A 17,943-nucleotide genomic window follows, 5' to 3' on the forward strand; every position below is an offset into this window, starting at 1 on the left:
CATAATCGTAAGGTAGCCATAAAAGTCGACCAGACTGAAATAATATTCTTTTCTTTGTTTCATTCATAAACTTTTAATGGATTGTCTTCGATGGAGGAATGGAGGACCTCCAAGATATTAATTACCTTTGAGAATAAGTATAAAATCATATTTGCACCTGTCAGGCTGTCATCTGTTTGGTGAACGGAAAATTTGAATCAATTTGCCTTTGATACAGGCGCGACTTGTAAGGAGTCCTTGATTTTCCAATTGTGCAAAAACTTGGAAGAAAAGAAAGAATTTTATATGATCATGGTTCACTTACCCTCAATTCTCTCAAAGTGTTGATAGCTTTGGTCGGAAACTCTGTGAGTAGATTGTTGAGCAGGCTCAGTGAGCTCAATGTGTCTTCAACACCCAAGAACGCATTCTCGTTCAGCTCTTGCAGAATATTTCGTTCCAAGTTGAGAGCTGTCAGCGAGTTGAGGTTTTTGAAGATGCCCATATTATTCCCGGGCAGTTGTGTGAGCAGATTTTGCGCCAAGTCCAGGAACGTGAGGCTTTTCAGCCCTTTAATACATTCGGGGACGGACTTCAGCTTGGTGTTCTTCAAGTTGAGATTCTTCAAGCTAAGTTCCAATCCACGGAAACTGTTCTTGTACAACGTGAGGTTGTTATCTGAGAGTTTAAGTGTGACGAGATTGTTCAGTGTGGAGAACGAGTCGTCAGGGATCTTGCCGATTTTGTTTTTCGACAAATCGATGAGCGTCAGATTCTTCAAATGCCGCAACGTCTCCACGGGAACTTGCTCAAGGTCGTTTTCTTGTAGATTCAAATGCTTGAGTGTGAACTCCAAGTGTCGGAAGGCATTGGGTGTGATGGAGTTGATACGACAATGAGACAGTTGGAGATTCTTGATGAAGATACCGTTGAATGTGTTCTCATTGATGTTGCGAATGGCGCTGTTGTTAATGTAGAGGAGATCTAATGGCACTTTGGTGTTGACGTGTTTGTTCAGGGTGGCCTTGAACAAGGGATAGTTGGTGAGGTCGTTACACTGGATGCTAAGCTCGTTAGCGGTGTTGTAGGAACATATGCACGTACTCTGGAGCTCGGACTCGCTCTCATCTTCCCAAGGACATTGGGCTGAGCCACCCTGTATCAACGCTGTCAGTAGGATCAGTGTGACCAGGTGGAAGGGGGAGAAGTGTGACGTCATTGTGTTCAAATGTCGCAGCCATGCTAATGCCATCTACTCCTGAAACAAAAAAGGTTTGAAAAATTAGTGATGGGTTTTCCGAAGTAGTAGGTAAAGATCTCGAAATGTTTACGATTTTACGATGTAACCATCATTGAACGGTAGACGGTAGTGCTACCCTAATAAATTTAGTCTTTCACCAAGTCTCTGAACAAACTGCAGAGCATTTTAGCTAGTTCAGAGGTATTGATTGTACCTCTCATGACGATGATTACCTAACGAAGAGACCCTTAGTTTTTTACGCTACAATCTACGGACTCTAAAATCAAGTGAAAATATCAAGAAGTACTCGTATAACAGGTAAATCCATTCAATAGTGTAATGGAACTATGGATTAATATTCAGAGAAAACACGTCCAAGAATTATCTGAAACAATTATCAAACAGTCGTTACATATTCTTCACAATCATATCTATTCAGTTAGCAAATGATAAGAGTGACAAGAAATCTACGTGATTAGAAAGAAAATCTTATTGAAGACAAATATCCTATGATTAATTGGTATTCTGTGCTTTTATTTGGCAACCAGCCAGAGGCTGGCAGATTGTTTATGTGTTTTTTTAAAAATATATAATCTCTTCTTCTTCTAACTGAAGTGTATGGTTTACCAGCATTGACCATTGTGGTAACCCCAATCTTCTGCAAATAGTACGTTGCCCTCATTGAACAAACAGTAGCAAATCACACAAAACAAACACAGACGTAAGACAAATACCAGTGGTCATCTAAGTTGTGGTTGGGATGAATGAGTTAATCGTGGATTTGGTAGTGTGATGCTTGTGGTTGGAGATATGAATGGATGTTACTGATGTACGAGTGGTAATGTTTAATACTGTTATGAAGGTGAGACTAGGTCTTTGACGAAACCATTTGGTTTTTGTGTTGATTCTGTGCCGACTGTTTTTGCAGAACTTGTTGAAATTCTAGGCAGATTTTTTACTTTTTTCCTTTAATTTTCCCTGGAACTGCAAAGTACTTCCTCTAGGGAGGCTGGTGTACCCAAATGGGAACAAAGTCCTCCAAATATAGGTACAAATAAAGAGGCCAGGCACCTTAAGTAGATATTCTCGTAGATCAGGGGGCAATAAAGATGATGACCGCAATGAGTACCGTTCCGCAAATCGCTGCACTGGCCGCAATTGTGATCTTGTCCATGTGATTGGTGGGCGAGGTCGTGGTGCGCACTTCGCGGCATTGCGAATAGGGTACGGTCTCCGGCGTGACGTTGATGTCTTCTAGAGAGATGACGCAAACTACGATGCATTCCTGGAAAGATCGTAAATGATTGGTTGCAAAGCACTTGGTTGTGATATCCACATAAGTTATGAAAAAGCTTTGTTTTACCACAAAGATTTTGAGATTTGATTTTGATTGTGAGTCCCCTAAGCTGGGATGAATGAACAGAGATCCCCTAAACTGCTCTAAAGAGTCTTTTTGATTGATCGTATCAAAGTCCCTCCAAAAGGTTTTCTTCATTGAACGTAACAGAGTCGTGAGGCACCAAATAGCTTACTCATATCGAAAATCCACGGGCTTTACCCTGAGTTCGAGCAAAACTTAACCGGACCAATTCGTGTAAAGTTTTCTTGAACGTTTAGCATCTTAGTGCTAAATTTGGTGCTTCTAAAACTTCTAGATTTATCTACCGTACTTCGAATTCTGCAGATATCAATATGAATGATCAAGTAGTGAATCTCATCTAATTTACTAATAAGATTCTGACGTGACTTTGTGAAGATTCGTCTTGAAAAGTCGAACAGAAGTCACACTCTTCACAGTTGGGAGAAGGGGTTTCAACCGTTTAAACCGGTCCAGTGCGAGTAAAGAATCTCGTTCACGGATTTATCTACTTACCTGCGGTGGTACGTTCTTGATCTTGAACTCTCGCTCGCTCGCCTCTAGTGGAGGCCCCTGCTTGAAGATCTTATCCCCAAACAGCCGGTACACGACACGAAACCCGAGAATGTTGGTTGTCTGAGAGTCCCATTGTATAATGACAGAGTTATCGTGCCGGTGGGCGCTCTTCACGAGGACTTCTTGGGCGGCCGAAGCACGCTGGTAGCCGCCGCCTAAGACGAGGGGCGGTCAACTCATATCGAAAATTCACGGGCTTTACCCTGAGTTCGAGCAACACTTAACCGGACCAAATCGTGTAAAGTTTTCTTGAACGTTTAGCATCTTAGTGCTAAATTTGGTGCTTCTAAAACTTCCAGATTTGTCTACCGTACTTCGAATTCTACAGATATCAATATGAATGATCAAGTAATGAATCTCATCTAATTTACTGATAAGATTCTGACGTGACTTTGTGAAGATTCGTCTTGAAAAGACGAACAGAAGTCACTTACACTCTTCACAGTTGGGGGAAGGGGATTCAACCGTTTAAACCGGTCCAGTGCGAGTAAAGAATCTCGCTCATAGATTTATCTACTTACCTGCGGTGGTACGTTCTTGATCTTGAACTCTCGCTCGCTCGCCTCTAGAGGAGGCCCCTGCTTGAAGATCTTATCCCCAAACAGCCGGTACACGACACGAAACCCGAGAATATTGGTTGTCTGAGAGTCCCATTGTATAATGACGGAGTTATCGTGCCGGTGGGCGCTCTTCACGAGGACTTCTTGGGCGGCCGAAGCACGCTGGTAGCCGCCGCCTAAGACGAGGGGCGGTCGTTGGGTGGTCCACGCGGTAGTTGGGCGGGTTAGGAGGTTGCCGGCTGTGGATAAGAAATAATTGTCATTCGTCTATTTTTGTAGGTACCTACGTCAAATGATTTTGGTTTCGTATGAAATGGGTTTTTAGAATTTGTGCCTGGGGTCTTATAACTGTTAATATAGGTTAATTATTCAGAAGCCGTGACAATGAAAAAGAAAGCTTCTCTTTGTGTTTAACCTAACGCTATAATAACACTGGTCACTGCTCAAATTGTGAAAGCTCCTCTGTGCGTTTAACCTAACCCTATAATAACACTGGTCACTGCTAATTTTTGACAGCTCCTGTTTGTAGCAATTTTCCATTTTCGTGACTTCTGAACAAATACCTTCGGAACCAATGTAACCACTTGCGTAGAGTGACAATTTACCATGCGGAGTCGAAGTCTGCTATAACCACAGTCTAACTCACCTCTTCGCGTGGTCGCAACAAACTTGGTCGTGGTGGGCGGTGGAGATGGTGTGGTTGTCGGTCGTCTCGTAGTGGTTGATGGTTCAGTGGGGGCCTCCGTTGTGGTCGTGGTAGTCGAACTGGAAACCCTTTGTCTCTGTGTGGTGGGGGCGGGCGGGGGTGATCGTGTGGGCGGTTCTATGTAGGTCACTTCTAGAGGAACGTCCTGACCTTGTTGTTGGCCGATGTTGGACGTCGCGACGACGGTGTCCAGGTCGACGTCGGTGGCTTGGACGGTGCCGACGCCGAGCGTTTCCGAGACGGCGGGATCCGAATCGGCGTCACATGTGAGATCTGGGAATCGGTTGGAATGAAATGAGAAACTCCAAAACTTCAAAAGTGAGTAATCCTAAACTGAATAACGGCAAAAAACTGAAGTGATGCGAAAGTCAATGATTGAACTCTTTCACTAACACACTAAAGGTGTAATGAAGGACTACAAAAAAAAGCCGCTGATCAATAAATCTTTTGATGGCAGGGTTCTTCCGAAAGAATTCTTCCAGCTTCCACCCTATTGCCTGTAATTTCTTCATTGGCAAAAACTGTATATTTACATATATGTCACCGGTTGTCACCGGTAGTCCATGCAGTAATTTTACTGTAACAGTATACCTACATTACAGAGAATCTTAATTATAATAGACCAAAAGTGAACTAATAATGGCTATACATGACATCCCCAACTCACCCTTCACATCAATCCGATAGAAGCTCTTCTCGAAAACTGTATATTTACATATGTCACCGGTAGTCCAAGCAGTAATTTTACTGTAAAAGTATACCTACATTACAGAGAATCTTAATTAAATTATAATAGACCAAAAGTGAACTAATAATGGCTATACATGACATCCCCAACTCACCCTTCACATCAATCCGATAGAAGCTCTTCTCACGCAGCGCCGCAGGCGACGAGCAGAATTGCGGGTTTCGTTCTCGACTTGTAACCTGGAGGTCGCCCTGTTTGATCCACTCTACAATCCAGCGGAGTTTGCAGTCGCACTGGAGAAAGTGGCCTCCCAAACTCAAACCCCGCAGGGTGGTATTTAGGTGACGCAGAGCGGAGAACGGAATGGTTGCCATTGGGTTGCCATCTAAAGCGAGGAGAGTTAGAGAGGGGTTACCGCTGAAGGCTGCACTTGGCAGAACGGTGATCAAGTTGAACCCGATGTCCAGGACCTGTTGGGAAAGTTTAACAGTAAGTCATATCGTTCTAGTTTTTAATCGGGTTGATTTACCCGGAACAACCAGATTCGTAAGTCTGGCTGGGGGACCTTAAACAGGGAGCAGACTAGTGTCTTGCTGTGGGATTACAAAAGTACAAATAGCAAATAGGGATCAGAGCAGCTAAACCCTAACCAGCTATAGGCTACATACGTCTAGGCTTAATACGAAGTGAAGGTCGTGTTTAGATGACGCAGAGCGGAGAAAGGAATGGTCGCCATTGGGTTGCCATCTAGGGCGAGGAGAGTGAGAGAGGGGTTTCCGCTGAAGGCTGCACTTGGCAGAACGGTGATCAAGTTGAACCCGATGTCCAGGACCTGTTGGGAAAGTTAGTCAATAAATTATATCCTTCAAATTAAATTGATCCCAAGGGCAAGGAAAACCTAGACCCTTGACAAATGGAGTGTGCTGATGGCATGTGATGTGTTCCAATCCACTCGATCCCAAAAGTTCATTTTCAGAGGAACCCGATCTATGATGGTGAAAAAGACGAGCCGAATCGGTTCGTGTAAAGATACACAGGCGTGCTTACTGAAACTTGCTACATACGTCTAAGCTTAATACCAAGTGATTATTACATCTCCACGATCGTTTTACCTTCACGCCTACACTTCTTGAAGAAGAAAGTAAAAACTTCCCGAAAATATGAAACGAATTCGTCATTTCGTCATCAAGGCGAGAAGATATTGTTATAAAAAGCGTCGAGTAATCATGACAAGATGTGAAGTAACATTGTTACTTATAGTTGAAAAAACACAAAGCATTGTAATTTGTAATATTTCAATTAGAATTCGGTAGATATTTAAGATAGACACAGGCAAAGTATGTAGTCTATCTAGCGTAAGCATCTAAGTAAAAGTATACAGTCCAATTGAAATAGCGTCGAGTAATCATGACAAGATGTGAAGTAACATTGTTACTTATAGTTTGAAAAAACACAAAGCGTTGTAATTCGTAATATTTCAATTAGAACTCGGTAGATATTTAAGATAGACACAGGCAAAGTATGTAGTCTATCTAGCGTAAGCATCTAAGTAAAAGTATACAGTCCAATTGAAATAGCTATATGGACAAAACGAGCAGTTTCCAATATTCCAATATTGAATTTCAGAGTGTCAGTTTTCGTGGACAATACTTGACAGTCGAGATGGTCGAATGTTTTTTGCTGCTATTGTTTTCTAAAAAATAAATACCTACTATCGACCAAAATGCATTGTCACCTGTCAGGCCTGTTTTGTATATTGTAACTTACCTATTTTTTCCAGAGTTAGGCATAGTTTTTTTTTGTGCTGATGGTTGGAGAAATTTTCTACTTCTCCCAAATGAGTATTTCAACAATGGAAATGAAGAAGTTTCCCTAACGAGCCTAGCTAAGGCCGGCCACTCGCGCTTAAACCTAAAGCTGTCAGTCGGTCTGAGCGTGAATAGCAGATATGAGTGGTGGTTTTTCAAAGGTTCTTCAGCACCATCACATTTTGGCACTTGACTTGGCTGCACCAGGATTAGAACTCGGTTGTGTATTAGCACTGCGTTTGGGATCTTGGTTTGATCCAGCAACGGTTTTGTCATCTGTTTTGGATATTGTAACTTGCCTATTTTTTCCAGAGTTAGGCATAGTTTTTTTTTTGTGCTGATGGTTGGAGAAATTTTCTACTTCTCCCAAATGAGTATTTCAACAATAGAAATTAAGAAGTTTCCCTAACGAGCCTAGCTAAGGCCGGCCACTCGCGCTTAGACCTAAAGCTGTCAGTCGGTCTGAGCGTGAATGGCAGGTATGAGTGGTGGTTTTTCAAAAGTTCTTTAGCACCATCACATTTTGGTTCTTGACTTGGCTGCACCAGGATTAGAACTCGGTTGTGTATTAGCACTGCGTTTGGGATCTTGGTTTGATCCAGCAACGGTTTTGTCATACCATTTCTGTTGCAGCTTGATTACAACACAAGTCACTTCCACTTTTATGTAGGCTTAACAAAAGATAATCTTCTGCCTTACTAAACCACATAGTCGCTACTTAGCGAAATAGAAATCGGTCGGCCCAAGACAATGGAGCAGTTGCAGTTGGGTAAAAATTATGAATAAAAGGTCGATTCCTACGTAAAAAGTTGTGAAAAATCCAAATCTGAAGTCTGTGTTTTGAATTTGGTTCAATCGATTTTGTACGTTTTGACACACCTAACCGATGTATGTATTTATAATTATGTATCTACATTTTGTTGATGCGAAATGCGTTCGTATCTACTCATTAGGCCATATTGCATCATTTTAGTAGCGTTCATTTCGCTGTAATATGTACGTGATTTGTTGCAAAATTTGCAATATTGTGCGTCAGTATACTCGTATGGCTGCTCAATACTCAGCGATTGAATATTTCCTTTACTAAACCACATAGTCGCTACTTAGCGAAATAGAAATCGGGCGACCCAAGACAATTGGACTCTGATGTAGGTATACTATTAAGACGCGTTAAGCTGTATTCTAATTTCCAACTATGGTACAATGCACGCGGCTTACAATAGGAATTCAAATAAACTCCAAGCTAATGCTATAAATCAAAAAGTTCAGAAACAACCTACATTTCTACTCTTAAACTATGACTTGGACATTTCAAGTGAAGATCGTACTATAAAAAGTATAAAAACTGAAACTAAGCCTAGTTTTGATGCCTAGATTGTCTGTTGTCTGATGGATATAATGCATGAACCGTACAAAGTATTAAATTTGCTAATGATTCTAACGAATACACACCTTAAAGTGCAAATTTATTGTACAGGCCAAGTGAAGATCGTACTATAAAAAGTATAAAAACTGAAACTAAGCCTAGTTATAGTGCCTAGATTGTCTGGTGTCTGATGGACATAATGCATGAACCGTACAAAGTATTAAATTTGCTAATGATTCTAACGAATACACACCTTAAAGTGCAAATTTATTGTACAGGCCGGATGAAAGTCGGTAATGAATTTGCCTTAAAGTGCAGCCATAATCGTAAGGTTGCCATAAAAGTCGGCCAGACTGAAATAATATTATCTTCTTTGTTTCATTCATAAACTTTTAATGGATTGTCTTCGATGGAGGAATGAAGGACCTCCAAGAAATTAATTACCTTTGAGCAGAAGTATAAAACTATTTTTGCACCTGTCCTGTCAGGATGCCATCTGTTTGGTGAACGGAAAATTTGAATCACTTTGCCTTTGATACAGGCGCGACTTGTAAGTTTTATAAAAAGGAAACCTAGATTGTTTCATTCATAAACTTTTAATGGATTGTCTTCGATGGAGGAATGAAGGACCTCCAAGAAATTAATTACCTTTGAGCAGAAGTATAAAACCATTTTTGCACCTGTCCTGTCAGGCTGCCATCTGTTTGGTGAACGGAAAATTTGAATCACTTTGCCTTTGATACAGGCGCGACTTGTAAGTTTTATAAAAAGGAATCCTAGATAGTAGGAGTCTTGATTTTCCAATTGTCCAAAAACTTAGAAGAAGAAAGAATTTTATATGATGATGTTCACTTACCCTCAATTCTCTCAAAGTGTTGATAGCTTTGGTCGGAAACTCTGTGAGTAAATTGTTGAGCAGGCTCAGTGAGCTCAATGTGTCTTCAACACCTAGGAACGCATTCTCGTTCAGCTCTTGCAGAATGTTTCGTTCCAAGGTCATTCATAGATCTCGATTCTGATTCTGCTATAGTACTGGACTGCTGGTGCTGTTTTCATAGTTTACGCATGAAGTAGACAGATTCTAGAGAATTAGTGGATCTTATTCAGAACACTGAATGAGTTGATAAGGCAAAATCCGTGCAAAATTGCAAACTCCTCAATCAGTGGTGCAGTGACCTGAGGAACTCAGAGAAAGGGTATCTATGCCCCCAAAGACCTGATAAGGGCCAAAATTTAAAGGGCAAAGTCCTTTTAATTGCCAAACATGTCTGACAACTGACAAGTTTCGAAGTAGACAGAAATAGACCGTGAAAATCTGTAAAGACTAACAAATGATAATGTGAGGCTCAAGAGTATTTATTTTTAATTATTAATTAATTAGAAGTTAGCAGTAGCAGAACGCTTTTTTTAAAGGGAGATATGAAGAACATTGCCGCTTAAAAGAAAGTCAGAAAGAAAGTAAAAAAGTTAAATTTGGCTGACACAAAAACTGGCCTACTCATTCTTTGCAGCCAAATCACAATGTAAGGTTAGGTGAAACATTATTACATCACAATAATAGACTCTTTTATAAGCCTAAACATACTGTTGAAATTTAAATTAGTTTATCTACAGTCCTACAGACAGTGTCCTTAAAATCAATTTTAGTGTTGACGGTTTCAATCTTCAAAAACTTCTCTCCTAAGTTCCACCTACTACTTCCTTACTTTCATTTTGTCATTGTTTATCAGTTACCGAAGAATTTATAGGTTCGGAAGTTGTCACTAACTGAGTGGGCAGTTATGCCATCAAATTTGTTATGGTTGCTTTTAACTTTTTAATTTAAAGTGTTAAAAGTTTTACTTTGTATTGTATTGTTTGATAGGTTGTTCCTTTTTCGTTCAAAGTTGAATAGTCTAAATTCTATGACAACGCTAATGAAATTTGAACTCAACTTTGAGTTCCACCATTATCCGTTTTGAAGACATTTATGTTGTTGATCTTGATTGCCACTAATGTAATCGAAAGAATGGAACCTTTCCTCATCATGTCAGCACTATAGTACCCACCTATCTCCAGTAAGGGGTAACGGACTTCAGCTTGGTGTTCTTCAAGTTGAGATTCTTCAAGCTAAGTTCCAATCCACGGAAGCTGTTCTTGTACAACGTGAGGTTGTTATCTGAGAGTTTAAGCGTGACGAGATTGTTCAGTGTGGAGAACTAAGTTCCAATCCACGGAAGCTGTTCTTGTACAACGTGAGGTTGTTATCTGAGAGTTTAAGCGTGACGAGATTGTTCAGTGTGGAGAACGAGTCGTCAGGGATCTTGCCGATTTTGTTTTTCGACAAATCGATGAGCGTCAGATTCTTCAAATGCCGCAACGTCTCCACGGGAACTTGCTCAAGGTCGTTTTCTTGTAGATTCAAATGCTTGAGTGTGAACTCCAAGTGTCGGAAGGCATTGGGTGTGATGGAGTTGATACGACAATGTGACAGTTGGAGATTCTTGATGAAGATACCGTTGAATGTGTTCTCATTGATGTTGCGAATGGCGCTGTTGTTAATGTAGAGGAGATCTAGAGTGTGAACTCCAAGTGTCGGAAGGCATTGGGTGTGATGGAGTTGATACGACAATGAGACAGTTGGAGATTCTTGATGAAGATACCGTTGAATGTGTTCTCATTGATGTTGCGAATGGCGCTGTTGTTAATGTAGAGGAGATCTAATGGCACTTTGGTGTTGACGTGTTTGTTCAGGGTGGCCTTGAACAAGGGATAGTTGGTGAGGTCGTTACACTGTATGCTAAGCTCGTTAGCGGTGTTGTAGGAACATATGCACGTACTCTGGAGCTCGGACTCGCTCTCATCTTCCCAAGGACATTGGGCTGAGCCACCCTGTATCAACGCTGTCAGTAGGATCAGTGTGACCAGGTGGAAGGGGGAGAAGTGTGACGTCATTGTGTTCAAATGTCGCAGCCATGCTAATGCCATCTACTCCTGAAACAAAAAAGGTTTGAAAAATTAGTGATGGGTTTTCCGAAGTAGTAGGTAAAGATCTCGAAATGTTTACGATTTTACGATGTAACCATCATTGAACGGTAGACGGTAGTGCTACCCTAATAAATTTAGTCTTTCACCAAGTCTCTGAACAAACTGCAGAGCATTTTAGCTAGTTCAGAGGTATTGATTGTACCTCTCATGACGATGATTACCTAACGAAGAGACCCTTAGTTTTTTACGCTACAATCTACGGACTCTAAAATCAACAAAGAAAGCCTTGTACATACCGAACGGCACATTCGACTGTATTCCAACGGACCCACACATGGGAGACCCAAGATTACAAAGATCTTAAGGCGAAACTGAGTCACGCTCCAACTATTTCGATACCTCTATCTTGTCCTCACACGGGATACCTCTAACCCTCATAACTCTGGTAAAAGTACAATTGGTGCAGTGACCACATATGTGTACAGATAACAATGTGAAATATTGGATGTTTGTGCTGGTACCTAATACACGTGGCCATTAAGATCTGAAAGTTCAAGATAGTAGAATGCAAGGTCACATTGGCTACTGCCCCTGCTGATAGCTGTAATAAATATATCGGCTTTAATCTGGATTAGTTTTATGGCCTGAAAAGCCATTAGTTTTACAGATTAAAGGGTAATTGAAAATCAATAAGTTCATGAATCATGATCGTTGTAGTACGAGTACTCGTATGTCGGTATTGTATATGGTATGAAGTGATCACCTTTGATAAAGAATCCGACCATGATAGAATTCTGAAAAGTAATGGAGTCGATGGAAGTCCTATCTACCTAACTAAGGTTCTTTATAATTTCAGCAGAACCCTCATGTTTTACAATTATTTCAATTTTTCTTTTTTCTCGTTTCAAAATTTTATTATTTTGGTATCTACCTACTTAGTTGGTGATTTTCTCTCGTCTTATAATTTTACTACTTTCGTACTTGGTTCGTGATTTTCCAAGTTTTACTTCGAAATCATCCTCCGACCATAATAGAATTCTGAAAAGTAATGGAGTCGATGAAAGTCCTATCTACCTAACTACCCTCATGTTTTACAGTTATTTCAATTTTTCTTTTTTCTCGTTTCAAATTCATTGTTTTGGTATCTACTTAGTTGGTGATTTTCTCTCGTCTTATAATTTTACTACTTTCGTACTTGGTTCGTGATTTTCCAAGTTTTACTTCGAAATCATCTTCCAAGTCTTGGCGATTTGTTGTTACCGCGAGTGGTTTTCTCATCAATTTCTTCCACGCCGGATTCGTGGTTTTTGAAGTGGCCTACATGATAAGTGAACGATTCAACTAGCCCAGAATCCCCATTATATCCTCTTTCCTGTATTCCTAGATTGTTATTTCAATTTTTCTTTTTTCTCATTTCAAATTCATTGTTTTGGTATCTACTTAGTTGGTGATTTTCTCTCGTCTTATAATTTTACTACTTTGGTACTTGGTTCGTGATTTTCCAAGTTTTACTTCGAAATCATCTTCCAAGTCTTGGCCATTTGTTGTTACCGCGAGTGGTTTTCTCATCAATTTCTTCCACGCCGGATTCGTGGTTTTTGAAGTGGCCTACATGAAAAGTGAACGATTCAACTAGTCCAAAATCCCCATTATATCCTCTTTCCTGTATTCCTAGATTTCCTAGTATCCCTATCAGAAGAATTTCTTTATGTTTAGCCATTCTAGTGCGATTATCGTCTTTGTATGCAGTTTTCTTTAGATTAGTACGATTATGTCTTTATATTTAATCCTCTGAGTGCGATTATGATGTTTTTGTATGTCCTCTTATTGCGATCATGTCTTTGTGTAGTCCCATCAGTTGGATTACTATAATGTGACGGCTACGCCGTTTGACCATGGTGATTGCTAGCGCCACAGATTCCCAGTGCCTAGGTCCAATAGATTCTTCATCCCGTCTAATAGTAGGATTAGTAGGTTGACATCAGTGAGTTGGGCTATTTTCATTCTTATGTCACTCTTCAGATGGAGACTTTTGTTTTCTATTATTCTGTACATGTATTCAGCCTTCATGAGACTGTTTAAAAGGACCGAAGATTTCCTAAAATTGACTTATGAAATCGTCATCATGAGGGAAACTTTTGTTAACTTTTCTTTGGCTTTGTTTAGTTATGTTGATTGCAGTTTTCTTTAGTAAGAGACGCCTGCTTAAAAGACTACTATTGAAGTCCTAAATAAAACGGACTACTATTGAATAAAACGTACTACTAACGAAACGCCCATTAAACATGTCTTTGCTCCATGGCAGACACTTCTTGTTCAACATGTTTCAAATACTTCTCTAACTACATGTGGGATAGATCGTACAGGTCTCAACACCTCGCATATCCTAAACATCATTAACACACATATCCTTATCACATGTTTTTTGCATACTTATAGGTTTTGTATGTGTAATACTATGTTGTGCTTAATACCAATGTCTGCATAAAATGTGATAGGTATTATTTCCGTTTAACTTTTCCCGTTATAGATATCGACGTTGGGTTTTGCAGTATTTTTTGCACGTCTCACAACTAGATTATGAACATAATTATAGGTTCTAGGTAAGTATTTCGTTCACACAATGATGTGTCTGGTGCATTATGGCATTTGAAGTATTTCTGGCGCATTCATATGTGCAGTCGTAGGTTCTAGGTAAGTATTTCGTTCACACAATGATGTGTCTGGTGCATTAGGGCATTTGAAGTATTTCTGGCGCATTCATATGTGCAGTCTAGGAAGTTCCATTTCTGTAAATTTTAGGTTGTTCTTGTCGTGTTTTGAATTTGGTTCAATCGATTTTGTACGTTTTGACACACCTAACCGATGTATGTATAATTATGTATCTACATTTTGTTGATGCGAAATGCGTTCGTATCTACGCCATATTGCATCATTTTCGTAGCGTTCATTTCGCGGGAATATGTACGTGATTTGTTGCAAAATTTGCAATATTGTGCGTACACGTTTTGACACACCTAACCGATGTATTTATAATTATGTATCTACATTTTGTTGATGCGAAATGCGTTGGTATCTACGCCATATTGCATCATTTTCGTAGCGTTCATTTCGCGGGAATATGTACGTGATTTGTTGCAAAATTTGCAATATTGTGCGTCAGTATACTCGTATGGCTGCTCAATACTCAGCGATTGAATATTTCCAATAGTAGATACATATTGGTTGTATCTTTATCTTGTCATTCATAGATCTCGATTCTGATTCTGGTATAGTACTGGACTGCTGGTGCTGTTTTCATAGTTTACGCATGAAGTAGACTGAAATAGACCGTGAAAATCTGTAAAGACTAACAAATGATAATGTGAGGCTCAAGAGTATTTATTTTTAATTATTAATTAATTAGAAGTTAGCAGTAGCAGAACGCTTTTTTTAAAGGGAGATATGAAGAACATTGCCGCTTAAAAGAAAGTCAGAAAGAAAGTAAAAAAGTTAAATTTGGCTGACACAAAAACTGGCCTACTCATTCTTTGCAGCCAAATCACAATGTAAGGTTAGGTGAAACATTATTACATCACAATAATAGACTCTTTTATAAGCCTAAACATACTGTTGAAATTTAAATTAGTTTATCTACAGTCCTACAGACAGTGTCCTTAAAATCAATTTTAGTGTTGACGGTTTCAATCTTCAAAAACTTCTCTCCTAAGTTCCACCTACTACTTCCTTACTTTCATTTTGTAATTGTTTATCGGTTACCGAAGAATTTATAGGTTCGGAAGTTGTCACTAACTGAGTGGGCAGGTATGCCATCAAATTTGTTATGGTTGCACCTACTACTTCCTCACTTTCATTTTGTCATTGTTTATCGGTTACCGAAGAATTTATAGGTTCGGAAGTTGTCACTAACTGAGTGGGCAGGTATGCCATCAAATTTGTTATGGTTGCTATTAACTTTTTAATTTAAAGTGTTAAAAGTTTTACTTTGTATTGTTTGATAGGTTGTTCCTTTTTCGTTCAAAGTTGAATAGTCTAAATTCTATGGCAACGCTAATGAAATTTGAACTCAACTTTGAGTTCCACCATTATCCGTTTTGAAGACATTATGTTGTTCATCTTGATTGCCAGATTGCCACTAATGTAATCGAAAGAATGGAACCTTTCGTTTTGAAGACATTTATGTTGTTCATCTTGATTGCCACTAATGTAATCGAAAGAATGGAACATTTCCTCATCATGTCAGCACTATAGTACCCACCTATCTCCAGTAAAGGGTCTCAAACAAAACTGGTATACCCAAGTTGAGGTCTCTCCCTAGGCAAGGCCTAGTATTACCCAAGGGTTGCCGGGTGATGAGACCCAAAGTCAACCAATGTTTACCCGAACTAATGTAATCGAAAGAATGGAACCTTTCCTCATCATGTCAGCACTATAGTACCCACCTATCTCCAGTCAAGGGTCTCTACAAACAAAACTGGTATACTCAAGTTGAGGTCTCTCCCTAGGCAAGGCCTAGTATTACCCAAGGGTTGCCGGGTGATGAGACCCAAAGTCAACCAATGTTTACCCGAAACTATGATAAGATACAACCCGACTTACAGGGGGCTATAAAACCTAGACCAGTCTCTACTAAAAGATAACACACAATCTGACACACGGATAAAGTGGGCATATCCCGTTACCTAGATACTATGAGCAAGATCTCGACTTTACATAGATTTTGAGGTCAACAAACTTGCAGCACGCGCGATTGTAGAAGTTGAAGGTCCCCTAGCAAGGACTTAGGAGATAAAACTATCTGGTGGATATGTCGGGGGAGTTGCACGGATTTTTGAAGAGCTTTGGTTTTTGAGAGCTTCGCTTTCGACAGATCCTAGCAAGGACTTGGGAGATAAAACTATCTGGTGGATATGTCGGGGGAGTTGCACGGATTTTTGAAGAGCTTTGGTTTTTGAGAGCTTCGCTTTCGACAGGTTTTTGTGAAGACTTAACTACTATTGTAATTGATTTTTAATTTTTTAGATTCCATTTTTAATCTTATCCGTATTAAAATTAATAAGGTCATACTCGTATTGGGCTTTTCTGCCTCTCCATTTCGCTGGAATTTCAACTGACTACTCACAGCCGTAGTGAGGCCGGAAAGGCCAGCAGCACATGGTCGCCAAAATGGTCATCCAGTTACTAACTAGGCGTAACTCTGTGATTGCCACTAATGTAATCGAAAGAATGGAACCTTTCCTCATCATGTCAGCACTATAGTACCCACCTATCTCCAGTAAAGGGTCTCAAACAAAACTGGTTTACCCAAGTTGAGGTCTCTCCCTAGGCAAGGCCCAGTATTACCCAAGGGTTGCCGGGTGATGAGACCCAAAGTCAACCAATGTTTACCCGAAACTATGATAAGATACAACCCGACTTACAGGGGGCTATAAAACCTAGACCAGTCTCTACTAAAAGATAACACACAATCTGACACACGGATAAAGTGGGCATATCCCGTTACCCAGATACTATGAGCAAGTTCTCGACTTTACATAGATTTTGAGGTCAACAAACTTGCAGCACGCGCGATAGTAGAAGTTGAAGGTCCCCTAGCAAGGACTTGGGAGATAAAACTATCTGGTGGATATGTCGGGGGAGTTGCACGGATTTTTGAAGAGCTTTGGTTTTTGAGAGCTTCGCTTTCGACAGGTTTTTGTGAAGACTTAACTACTATTGTAATTGATTTTTAATTTTTTAGATTCCATTTTTAATCTTATCCGTATTAAAATTATTTTATTTATTTTAAAACTTTGCTCTTTTTTCTTTAATTTATTTAACATTTGTACTCGCCAAGACGACTTTAATATTTCTTGAATCAATCCATCTATCCTGAAGGTAGCTGAGGGTAATGAAAAGTCTTAAGATAGTACCACCTAAGAAATTAGTTTCCACTAGTGAAGTATGTTATATGTTATGGCTGTTATGCTCATGAGCAGATGTTGCTAGTACTAAGTACTGAATAACTAAAATTAATGTGAAATTAGACATTGATTACCGAAAAAAAGGTCCGGTATTTTATATCTTAATTTTCTATATTTATAATAATCTGTATATTCGTCCCCGTCATCGTTATCTATGGAACGTTAAGAATAGGCATATTCTTAAATCTCTATATATATCTTCTACTTATATTCTCATTTTTCGTTATTATATATTATATATCTATATATAGACATTTATATCATATCTCTATGTCTTTTATTATCTATTATATATTATCTCAATACTCTCAATCTCCATATGCGACACACTCTCTGTTCTATCTCCATAGCTCTATCATATACCTCGCACTGAGTGTCTAAAGCGGAATTCTCATATGTAAATATTACGAACCAGAGGGTACACACCAGGCACCTTTATGCCAGCTTACACGGCAAGGCCATACATGTTCCGAAAGAAACCTGAGCCCAGTAGTTCGATCCTAGTTTGAGTATAATTTTAAATTTAATTTCGGCATCGCTGTTATTTTTCTGCTAAGGCTGAGGGTTACCCTAATAACTTAACTGTCTCAATGCCGGATCATCATGACCACTGTAAATCCCGCTGGTCACGACGACGGACAGGCCGGAGTGATGGCCGACACTTCATCAATCAACTTTAAGGTCGGCTTTACCTCTCTGTCTTTTCGGGTTATGCTCATAGCCTAAGGAACTG

The 17,943-nt window shown here is 39.6% G+C and overlaps 2 protein-coding genes across 2 annotated transcripts; both read right to left on the reverse strand.

The window, feature by feature from the left end:
• Positions 1–304: 304 nt before the first annotated feature.
• On the reverse strand, positions 305–1,859 carry LOC103520190 (leucine-rich repeat-containing protein 70-like; the record flags this gene model as incomplete). The annotated part of the gene is made up of 2 exons (XM_008485282.1): positions 1,830–1,859; positions 305–1,231 (listed from the first exon to the last, which is right to left on the reverse strand). Coding segments are annotated over exons 1-2 (957 nt in total), but the record flags the coding sequence as incomplete, so codon positions are not given.
• Positions 1,860–2,312: 453 nt separating this feature from the next.
• LOC103520191 (leucine-rich repeat and immunoglobulin-like domain-containing nogo receptor-interacting protein 3) lies at positions 2,313–11,245 on the reverse strand. Its single transcript, XM_026831414.1, is given in 8 exon segments — positions 2,313–2,504; positions 3,674–3,951; positions 4,359–4,691; positions 5,261–5,576; positions 9,137–9,378; positions 10,325–10,478; positions 10,547–10,838; positions 10,985–11,245. Coding segments are annotated over 8 exon segments (2,037 nt in total). The 5' UTR covers positions 11,215–11,245.
• Positions 11,246–17,943: the final 6,698 nt, after the last annotated feature.

The sequence above is a fragment of the Diaphorina citri genome, unplaced genomic scaffold (genome assembly GCF_000475195.1).
Source record: "Diaphorina citri unplaced genomic scaffold, Diaci psyllid genome assembly version 1.1 scaffold3310, whole genome shotgun sequence".
In the NCBI taxonomy this organism is placed as follows: domain Eukaryota; kingdom Metazoa; phylum Arthropoda; class Insecta; order Hemiptera; family Psyllidae; genus Diaphorina; species Diaphorina citri.